The following is an 11,127-nucleotide window of genomic DNA, read 5'->3' as shown; positions in this document are numbered from 1 at the left end:
TGGCCGAGGGGACCCGAGGAGGGGGGAGGGGCTGCGGCGTTCTGGCGACATGGGGCGGCCAGGGCGTAGGGGGCAGTATGGGGAGCAGGGGGACAGCGAGATGGGAGGGGACATCCCGGACGTGGGGAGACATCCCGGGTGTGAGGGGACAGTGAGGTGTGAGGGGACAGTGGGGTGTGGGGGGACATCCCGGGGTGTGAGGGGACAGCGGCGTGTGTGGGGACATCCTGGGGTGTGAGGGGACATACCGGGGTGTCAGGGGACATCCCCGCGCAGGCTCCAGGAGGTGGGTCGGTGGGGGACAGGGCTGTAGGGGCGGCAGGGGAGGCCCGGACTACGTTTCCCAGCAGGCAGCGCGCTGCGCGTCACTTCCTTCGGCGCCCGCGGCGCGCGTGTGGGAGTGAGCGAGCGAGTGTTTACTTCCGGCCGCCGCCGCCGCGAGCTGAGGGCCGAGAGAGTCGGGCGGCGGGCGCGGCGGTCCCCGCGCAGCCATGGACTGGCTCATGGGGTGAGTCGGGCGGCGGGGCGGCTGGGTGGCGAGGCTGGCGGGCCGGGCCGCGGGAGGGGCCGCGGGGCGCGCCGCGGGCGGCACCGGTCAAGGGCGTCGGGCCGGGCGGCGCGGGCCGGCGAGGGGCGTCCCCGGGTTGGGCGCGGGGCCGGGGCTCCCCGGAGCGGGGTCGGGGCCGGGCCGGGAGCGGGGCCGCGTCCGGCCTGCAGTCGGCGCCCGCGCGGAGCGTCGCGTCCCGGGAGCCGGCCCCGGGCAGGCAGCCACACCTCGCCGCTGGGTGTCGGGCGGCGGGGGAGGTCGGACGGAGGCTGCTCTCGCCGGTCGCCGCGGCGAACTTGCTTCGGAAAGAGATAACTTTGACGCCGGCAGAGAACAGCCCCTTAAAAAACGAGGGAAAAGAAGCAAAACCACCCAACTCTGCCAACGTCCGCCGGGGCGAGGTCGGCGGGGCCGGGTGCGATCGGCGTCTCCGCGGGCGGCCGCCGCAGGGCGGGGTAGGAAGGAAGCATCAGCACCGGAGCCTGGGCTGGGCCCTCCCTCTCGTCGGCGTGTGTGTTGGGCTTGCTGGAAGTTAGATAAACGTATAGAACGTCACGTCGTCTTCCACAAGTAATCCTCCCTAAAAACATCACTTTTTTTCTTTTCTTTCTCTCTCTTTTTTTTTTAACTCTTTGAGGATCGAGAAGGGCTGGCACTTTTCACCCAGGAGCGTGGTCCTCCATCCGATCTGTGCCCAGCTCTGGTTTGTATAGCACCCCTCTGGAGTTCAGTTACTCCGGGAGCTTGGGGTGGGAGTGAGGAAGCGGTTGCTGTGTCCTTGGCCTCGACCGGTGGAAGGGCTTGTCTGGACGCTGAAGTCCGGGAAGGGAGGTGCAAGGTCCGATGTACGTTTCGTGTCAGTGTCTGTCAGGCCCTTTCGGGGCGTAAGCAGAGCGGAGGGTACTGTCGGTGTAGTCGGGGACATGAATGAGACCCATCCTTCCCGGCAGGTTGGGTGGAGTTTAGCGAAGGGGGAGACCAGACAGCGTGAGGGATGAAAAAAGAGGCCAAAGAGTTGCAGAGCGTGACGGGGTAGACCTGGAGCCAGAGCGCAGGGCTGAGGGCGGCATGTGGGTGATGCAGGCGGCCAGCCGCGGGGCAGGGCCGCTCACCTGGCTTCTTGCAGAGGCAGCACTACCGTCCCAGCCCCACTGCTTGTTAGCTGTGTGACTCTACGTGGTTACTTCTTCTCCAGACCTGCTTTGAAACAGTCATTTGTAAAGTGGAAATCATGGTCCTTGCAGCGTGGTGTTGTGGAAGGGTCCTCTAGAGCGTTCACCACAGTGCCTGGCATTGGTGGATGCTGGTTACTGTTAGTAAGGAGAGATGTTTGTAGGAGGCCTTCGTAACCCACGGGCACCAAGCGTCGAGGGCAGACAGCTGTGTTTGCTTTATCTTGAACCACAGATGCTTGCTTTCTGTGTTTATCAGGGGGGACTGCTCTGGAGGCTACCCGGCCTCCCGGGCGTCGGTTTCAGGCAAGTAGGCTATTGACTGGCTGAGTTGAATTAACAGGGCTTAGGGTCGGAGGGAGCAGCCCGATCAGCTGGGTTGCCGAGGGGGCAGCTGACTGTATTTTGTCTGTGTCTGGTTGTTATGTGCTCACGTCCATAAGAAGCAGGTACTCTGTGCCTGGAAGCTGACCAGCAGTCCGTTTTTTTACCTGCCTGAGGTCTGTGCTTTATGGACTTCATTGTCATCGTTGTGAACAACCAGAAATTTTCCACAGCTGTAGGCTTAGAAGGCTCTGGCTCTCGAGGCGCTTGTCAGGGCTGTCTGGGTAAGATCAGCGGAGCCCTTACCTCCCCGTCGGGGGGAGGCCGGGCCCAGTGTTGGAGGAAGACAGCTTTGAAAGGGACGGGCTTGGAGCCGCTGCCTCTGTGGTCTCTGCGGAGGGAAGGGAACATTCGCTGCCGACTGGATGTAAAGTAGGCAGTTCTGAAAGGGAACTAGAGATCTCCAAAGAGGGGTTAGGATGGAGTTTGCTTATCTTCGTGCATGTGTTTTTAAACTTGGTGGATTGCACATCAGACTTGGTGAATCATGAATTCTTTAACATCTCCTTAACTATGAACCACCCCCCTTAAAAAAAAAAAAAGTGGAACAATCTCAGTAGTCAAGTTCTCATCTTGTCCAGAGCATGTTTCCAGGGTGGTGTCTGAGTATGCTAGGGCTGGGAGGGCCCCGGTGTCCCTCCGTCCCTCCCACAAGTTGACTGAGTATCTGCTGTGAAGTATGAGGATGCAGAGGCCCCCGCTCTCCCACTCTGGTCCACCTGCCACTCCGCCTGGCCCCTCTTGTGAGGAGAGCCAGCCGGCGGCGCGTGAAGGGCCTGGCTCCTGCCAGACGCCCTTTACATGCTTAGTGATGGGACCTCAGTTAATCCTTTAGCCAGGTTTCAGCCTGGAAGAATTGAGGAAATGGTGTGATTTTTTACTGTTTCTTGATATTTTTATTAATTCACATCATTCAGTGTCAACCAGTTTGTTTGGAATAGAGTTCTCATGTTTTTAATGTCTTTTGTTCTTTTTAAAAGAAGTTTCTTTGCATTTGTTCGTCACGGGGGACAAAGTATGGGCTCAGCTGTAGTGGCAAACGGTGCGCCCTCCTCCTCCTCTTCTGATCAGTGTCATGACCAGAAGAGCAGTTTACAGATGTTCGAGTGAGACCACACCTTCCCTGTCACCGTAAGGGCCTTGCTGAGTAATGCTGGCAGCCTTATCTTCAGTCTCCCTGCCGTGTGTGAGGAAAGGGAGGCCTGCAGGAAGCCTGCTTGGGGAAGCTAGAAAGAAAGCCAGCATGTTACAGCTTGCTGCTGGACTTTGCTGGGGCTCACTTGCAGGAGAGTTTTGCGACGGGCGGCTCGCATCCGTCATCTTACCGTACGTTTCCTCTGCTTGGCGTTGAGCACCGAGGTGTGTGGTAATTATTTTCCTCTGTTTTCACAAAAGTAATTTCTAACTTGAAAAGGGTTGCGCTTCTTGTGTAGGTCACCTCTGGGGTCCTTGGTTCTACCCGTTCTGGACAGCAGCTGACAGGGTGGCACCCTTGCCCAGAGCAGAAGCTGCATGAGCTGGGGCAGGAAGGGAGCCACCCCGCAGAGCGTGGTAGTTTGGGGAGAACTTTTGTCCTGCCCTCAACTGGCCGTGGCAGGCATCTGTGAGCGGACGATAGGCGTGTGGTTTACATTTTACCCGACAAAGCTGGGTCCAGGAGCTTCCCAGCCAGCATCTGGGAATATAGAAGAGGAAACACACTTCCTCCACTCCTGGGGGCCTACGGGGTGAAGTTTGCAGGGACCTGCCCGCCCGCGCCCTCTAGCCCAGCCCGCACCCTGCGAGCCCCTTGCTGGGGCCGCTCGGGCCTTGACGTCAGCACCTCCTTTCCTCCCCGGGGCCAGATTGAGGTGGGGTGAGGCGCAGGGTAGGACTTCCTGGCTCTGGCCAGAGGAGACAGGCCTCCTGGCCTGGCGATTCACTCCGCAGGGCGGTGGAGTTGGCACTCTTGGGCAGTGCCCAGGGTGTGCTATGCGGTCGGGGGCTTTCAGGCCTGATGGATCTGCCGGCAGGAATCTCGTGCTCAGGTGAAGGGGATCCAGCCCCGTGGATGCCACCTCTGTGGGCATTTGAACCGGGTGTTGATGACTTTCCCTTGGCACTTGGCCTCTGGGGAGGGCGTCGCGGTGGCTGGCAGTCAAATCCCATATGAAGGCACACAGGCTGAGCTTGCTCGATTCTCTAGGGTTTTGGGGTTTTTTTTTAACAGCCTCATTGAGGTATAATTTACCTACCATAAAGTTTACTTGCTTTAAGTGTACAATTAAGTAACTTTTAGTAAAATTACAGAGTTGTGTGACCATCACCACAGTTTAGCGTGAGAATGTTGGCCTCACCCCCGAAAGAACTCTCGTGTTCACTGGCTCCCCGTCCCCCCCGACCCTAGGCAATCACTGATTTGCTTTCCATCTCTACAGATTTGCCTACTCTGGGCATTTCTTATGGAAATGGAATGGAGTCACAGCACACGGTCTTCTGTGACCAGTCCACTGCGCCTAACGTTGTGAAAGTCCATCGGTGGTGTTGCTGGCGTCCACTGTCCTTTTTGTTGACAAATGATATTCCATGGTGTGGAGATACGCACGTGTTGCCTCTCCACTGACACCTGGACTGTTCCTGCTTTTTGCTGATCCTGAAAGATGCTGCTGTGACCCAGCCTCTTCCAGCCGTGAGCCGGACCACTTCCTGCCGGGAGACCTCCAGTCCCGACGGCGTTCACCGTCTGTCCTGGGCCAGACCCCGAGGTCAGGATCAGTGTCCCCGACGGAGAAGACAGTCTGCGCTCTGTCAGGCTGGGCAGGAGGAGCAAATGATGCGGGCGGCAGAGGACAGGCCGGGAGGGCGGCTTGGGAGGGTGCACAGGAGTTTTCCAAGCAGAAGGGAGGAAAGGTCGCGGCCCAGGAAGGAGGAACGGCACGCGCAAAGGCACAGAGGCACGAAGAGAAAAACTGCGGCCAGTGGGCCCTGGAACCTGTGGTTGCAGGGCACATGCAGGGGCAGCTGCTTTCCAGGCAGGCAGTCACTGTGGCCTGGGTGTGTGGCAGTGCTTGCCTGGGGCCAGGGTGCGTTCAGATCCCTTTAAAGAGGGCCACGGTCACACGGAGCCCTTGCAGAACGAGCCCCACGTGCCTGGACACTCTTGGCAACACGTCATTTCTCATTTGTCCTCCTGCTTGGGGTGTCTGCAGGGAACCCTTGCACAAGTGTCCCCAGGGACCCGCCGGAGCACCGCAGGGAGGCTCTGCGGGGTGGGCAGGGCCCGGGGCAGCCGCAGTGCCCTGTTCCAGCCTCTGTCCTGGCTTCTCATCCCCAGGTGTCACTGTCTGCTGGGCTCACTGAGGCCTCTTCTCAGGATGCTGGGATAGCCGGGCGGCACTGGGGCGCTGGCTGCTGGACTTGTTGTCCAGAGCTCATGGTGTCCTGGGAGGGGTTCCCTCGAGGGGGTGCTGGAGGCTGCCTCTGTGGGGATGCCTCTGTCGATATTCTCGCTGTCCCAGCCTGTCCCACATTGTCCTTGCTGTGGTCCTGGAAACTTAGACGCACCCAAGCGCACGTTCTTGATTCTGTCGGGGACGGGCCTGCATGGCCTGGGAGGGAGGCCGAGCCCAGGCATAGGTGTGCTCGGCGGGGCACCCTCTTTGCCTGTGTTGGGTGCGTCGGCCCCGCAGTCTGGTCTGGGAGCTGGTCTCAGTGCCCAGCGGTGACTTCTGTGCGTGTCCCCCGCCAGCAGTGGCTGTGTCCGGAAGAGGCGGTGGCGCGGGCTGTTCCCAGCTGACTTGGCTGGAGGGCCTGCCGTTCTTTGTCTTCCTCGTGTTTGTTTTTCTTTCTGCACAGGATTTCTCCCGGCCCGGGTACCCCCGGCGGTGTGCAGGGCTGTTCTGTGAGATGGACCCTGGGGACATGGGACTAGGAACAGTTGGAACCGGAGGATAGAATGCGGATACTTAAGGAGAAGACGAGGAGGTCGTTGGTGGGTGACTGGGCCACGTGTGACCCATGGTCCTGTTTGAGCGGAGCCGTGTGGCTTTGGGCCGTGGCCACGTTCTCGTCGCCTGGTTTTCTTCTCTTTGAAGAAGTTTCCTTTGCCGGTGGGAGAGAGCTGCTGTGCACGGTCACCCGTGGTGGAACATGCGTGCGTCCTCCCTGCAGTGGTTTGCATGTGTGTCCCGGGGATGATGCCGCACGGAGGCGCGGAGCTCCCACGGAGGGATCCAGGCCATGCTGGGAAGCAGGGTGGAATCCGGTGGGCGGGTGCTCGAGAGCCATTTTAGTAGGGCTTCTGGAGCATCTTTGAAAAGGTGCCATTTGAGCTAAGACCTGGGGAGGTGAGAGATGGGAACAGGGCTCGGGGGCTGGATGGTTTGGGGTTTGTATCCCGACTACAGCTTCACGAGTCATCCTGTTTTACCTCGCCAAGCCTCAGTTTCATTGTCTGTGAAATGGGCATAGTAGTAACCTTCCCAGCGGGTGGTGGTGGGATTTTATGAGGTGTCCACCGTGGAGAAGGCCCTGTGTCCCCTCAGAGTGAGGTGGGGCTTACCTGGCAAGGCGGCGCCTGCATGAAAATTGAGTGCAAGGGCTCCGCACCCTGCGGCCCCCAGGCCACCTTGTCACTATCACCTCTGCCCTGCCCTTGGAGTGCTGCTGTGGCAAGGACCCAGCCCTGTGTCCCGATGCACGGCTGCCCTCAGCCCCGCAGCCCAGGCTTCTGCAGTAGGTCTGGCTCTCAGGGTGACTTGGGCAGAAGGCGAGGGGTCGAGGGGTCAGGGGCTTGGCCCCCTGGAGGCCGCTTGATCCCATTCCCTGCCGATGGCGCCTTCCATCTGTAACCTGCCCGCTCCCGGTCCCCTGGTGGTGCCACACCCACCTTCCCCCCGCCAGATGCCAGTGCTGAGTGTCGCTCTGGCGCTGATCCCGGGGTGGCGGGAAGGGCGTGGCCTGAACTGGCTCACCCGGTCCGCTCTCCCGCCCCCCGGGTGCTGCGGGAGCGCCCTGGCCACCCCTCGTGTCTCCTCTCCTGCCGGGATGGCGGAGCTCGGAATGGAAGGTAGAAGGTGCTGTGGTGGCCTGCTGTCGGTCCACGCCTGCTGCACTGAGAGTCTGTCCTGGGCTGCCAGAGGGCCATGTGCAGAGGGCGCGGGCCCTGCCAGGCTGGCTCTCCAGCAGCTGTGTCCTCCTCAGATCCCACACTCGGATCCCCGCGTTGGTGCGGTCCAGCTGTGGTCGTGACAGGCCTCTTTGGCCTGTTCCCTGGGTTCCTCAGGACTGAGGGTTGCAGAGGGGGCATAGAGGAAGCGGTTATCACCTGTCCCAGCTGCTCATTAGTGAGACGCTTCCAAAATAAATAGGCCTCTGGGCGGTGGCAGTTTTTATTCCACAGGGTGGGGCTGCCTCCCTCTTCCTGCCAGCCTGCAGGCTGATGGGAGCCACAGACCCCCGGGCAGAGCCTCTTCCTGCAGGCTTCTCAGAAGTGATGCTGGGCCCTATCTCCCACGGGGAGGGCGTTCTCGGGGCGCGCCGGGGGCTGCAGAGGAGGCCTCCACGCTGGGTTCTCTAGCTGAGTGTGGACTCCTCCTTCCCTACTTCCAGGCTGGCTCAGCAGGTGTCACGGCCCGAGCAGGTCCTCAGCGTGGCCCGGGGAACGCCCTCAGGGAGGAAGAGTGTCTGGAGGCGTGGGGCTGCGCCCACTCTGGCCCTCACCGCCTCAGCCAAGGCTTCTGAGTGGAAGGAAAATGTGGAAACCTTACGACAGGGGCTTCGGAGTGGCCGGGCTGCTCCCACAGGACGGGGCTCGCCGCGCCTCCAGAGTGCTCACTGCCTGCTCAGAGATCTTCGTGCTTTTCAGTGGTTTGGGTCAGGCCTCTCCTCGGGGCAGCTCTCCCTGTCGGGCCCTTTCTCTGCACCCCTATGGGCTGCTTAACCCGGCTTGGCTTCCTTGGCTGCTCATCAAAACAGACCCGTGACTTGTTTACAAGGACTCTTCTGATTCAACAGATGGAGATGCCGGCCCAGTGGCCCCCGGGCAGGGCGGGGGACGGAGGTGCCTGGAGGTGATGTTTACTGAGTGGGGTCCCCCCAGCCCAGCAGGCGGACGGGAGACAGCCGGACGCCCCCACCACTGCAGCTTTATCTCGGTGGGGCCTTCCTAACAGCTGCTGGGGGCTGGGAGCAGAGGCATGGGGAGTGGGGTGGGCAGGAGGACCCAGCTCGTGGCCTTCATAACATCCCTTACCCCGCCACCCACGCCCCGTAGGAGTGGGAGGGAGCCAGTTCCCTTGCCGGGGCGGGTGGAGGGCATGGTCCCACACGATCCAGAGGCCCCTGACGCAGGCTGGGGGGCCGCCAGTGAGGACCGGCGAGGTTGGCGTTCTTTGTATGTCCCCGTGTGCATTAGTGCTGGTAGGGACCGGAGGAGAGGTGGGCTTAGCGGGCACTCGGCCCCTGCACTCTGCTGGCCTCGGCGGGCGGGGGGAAGACGGCGCTCTCGGGGTGTCGTCAGCCCGCTGGAAACTGAGTCTCTGGCTGCTCAGAGAGGGGGACCTGAGGCGCTGAGTTCTCTTCTCAGACTGTTTCCTGTGGCCCCGCGTTGATGCCGCGAAGGGGCCCAGAGACACTGAGCCTGGCGGCACCGAGTTGCTTTCCTCGCCTACCGGGCTGTGCCTGTGAAGGGCCAGCGCTGACTCGTGCCCACTTTTGGCTCCAGGGACTGGTGCGTTGGCAGCTCGGGACCTGGTCCCTGCGTCAGGTGAGGGACCCTCCCGTTGCCGTCCCCACGAGCGGGCTGCGTGCTGGTGGGTCTCCACCTGGAGCGCTCTCACCTTCCAGGGACACTGGGCGGGACCTGGAGGTGTGGGGGGGCGTTGCTGCTGGCCCCTAGTGGGTGGGGGCCAGGGATGCTGCTCGGCATCCTGCAGTGCAGGTGAGGAAGGTGCGGGTTAGTCTGCGTCTCCTCGCGGGAGGGCTGGAGCGGGAGCTGCTCGTGTGCGCGGGCCGCCCGGGCTTCCCTAGTGCGTCGTCGGCCTGCTCTTGGCTCCGTGGTCTAGCTTCTTATGCCTGGGGTGAGTGCTTTCTACTTTAACGGTATTGAATCCCAGGTATTAAGATGATAGGACTTGTTCTTAAAGAGACAGCTAAGAGCAGAGAGAGGAACTGGGAGCTGCTGGAACCCGGGCAGGGGGTGCTGTCTCACCGGCCCCTCCTGGCCAGCTGTGCTTCCCTCGGGCATGAGTTCTGCTGGCAGACGAGGGGACGGTGGGTGCGGCTGTGCTGGGAACCTGACCAGGGAACACAGACGGGTCGGGGCTGTCTGTGCACCAGGAGGCCCGAGTGAGCCGTGGGACCGCGAGTTGCATGTGCGTGTGTCTGGGCCAGGAGAGCCCCGGGACCTGTGTGTGCGTCTCTGGGCTGTGGCCTGGGCAGGGCTGTAGGGACAGACCAGAGCTTGTGTGCCCTGCCCTTTTCCTTCCTGGCTGCGTGTGAGCCCACACACGTGCACACACACACACACACACACACACAGGCATGGGGACTGTGTGCGCCGTTTAGTTGATTCTGTTGGGAAAGAAATTCCATCCGTGCTGCCATCACGAAACGTTCAGGAGGCCCTTGCTGGTCGGGGCTGCGTGTGGTTGCCGAGGCCGTGGAGAAGATGGCAGGCAGTGGGCGCAGTGGTGACACGGAGAGCTTGGAGCAGTGTCGTCCTCCAAGGAGCCCAGGTGAGCTTGGGATGCCCCCAGGCCCCTCTCGGGAGCTCTGCACGTCAGGAGTTCAGGGCTGAGCCGTCCCGAGCCTGGCGTTCACCAACCCTGCAGAACACTCACGCGCGCCACCCTCTTCCCCGTCCCACTGCCCTTGTTCTCTCTTAGCTGTTGAAGGTGACGAATGAACAGAAAAGGAGTCAAAAGAAGAAAATCCAGGCCTTGGATCACCCCCTGGGCTGCCGTGCCTTTCACTCCTCCCCGGAGGGCTGGCGTCCTCTCAGAGGAACTTCTTGCTGAGAGTGTGGGGCGGGTCATGCTTGGTGACTTTCCTTCCGTGTCCTGGATGAGCTGCGTGGCATCCAGGGGCCGGAGGGGCTTCAGCGGGCGTGCAGGGCTGAGCCTACCCATCTTCCTGGGAATCACCGACACGGGGTGTGCACTGGGGACCGCTGGGGCCGCGGCTTTTTCACAGGACAGGGCTCGCTCTCTGCCATGAGAGGAGTGTTTTCTGTTGGCCGAGGGTCCTGTGCCCTGCTCGCCCGACGATACCTGTAGCAGGTGCTTCCCATTTCGGGTGTTCGTCTTCTCTCCCAGACCCACAGGTAGCCTCGCTCCCTCGGCACGGGAGCAGGCAGGCAGGCACCAGGGCACCCCGAGCCAGCCTGTGGGCAGCTGGCTGCGGGGCATCAGCCCTGCAGGGTCCGGTCCCAGGAGGGGGTGCCGGCCAGGAGGGCTGAGCGCCCACTCCGTGTGCCGTCTGCAGGTCAGGTGATCTTGGGGTCACGGTTGCTTTCCGAGCTCGGGCACCCGGATCAGGGGAGGGGGCTCCCAGCCCCTGCCCTGCAGACTGGTTTTGGCTGGGACATGTTTTCTGGGAGGTGCCTGCTATGTGGCAGGTGTTCTTGTGACCGCGGTCAGGCTTACTAGCTTCAGGGATGCAGACGTGCTCACGCCCCATGGAGCATTAAAAGCACCGAGTGCATATGCGCTGGTGGTCTCGCGGGTCGTGCCCGTCATCACGCAGGCTGTCCCTGCTGCCTCCCTGCCCGGCCTGCTGCCTGCCTCCGAAGCAGAGCGTCGGACTGGATCCGGGTTGCCACCTGCAGCGGGCCCTGGGTCTCAGGGTGCTGTTTGCAGAGCGCTGCACCGCCCCACATCCGCTCTGTGCTGTCCGAGTGAGACCCAGGCGCTTCTCTGGACGTGGGCACTGCAGCAGGGACTGAGAAATGCCTTGTGGTAAAAAACCCTTGTTTTCTAGTACATTCTCGTGTTCCCGCTGGAAGGCCTCCTACCTTTTTGGCTGAAGAAGTGCAGGGCTCAGCTG

At 61.6% G+C, this 11,127-nt stretch overlaps 1 protein-coding gene across 2 annotated transcripts in view; it reads left to right on the top strand.

Annotated features, from left to right (window-relative positions):
• Nucleotides 1–415: 415 nt before the first annotated feature.
• The window catches only part of MOB2 (MOB kinase activator 2), a 51,123-nt gene continuing 40,411 nt past the window's right edge, over nucleotides 416–11,127 (top strand). Inside the window, exon 1 of one of the 2 annotated variants that reach the window (XM_082627197.1) lies at nucleotides 416–508. In XM_082627197.1, coding sequence (XP_082483323.1) covers nucleotides 492–508 — 17 coding nt within the window. In that variant the 5' untranslated portion in view covers nucleotides 416–491. Of the gene's footprint in view, nucleotides 509–9,452; nucleotides 9,819–11,127 lie in introns of those variants that run through there. The other variant, XM_082627198.1, reaches the window with a different exon arrangement.

Source organism: Mesoplodon mirus (assembly GCF_964341445.2).
Source record: "Mesoplodon mirus genome assembly, chromosome: 7".
Lineage (NCBI taxonomy): Eukaryota > Metazoa > Chordata > Mammalia > Artiodactyla > Ziphiidae > Mesoplodon > Mesoplodon mirus.
Note: the sequence above shows the minus strand (reverse complement) of the source record. Positions and strands in the feature narration are given on the sequence as shown.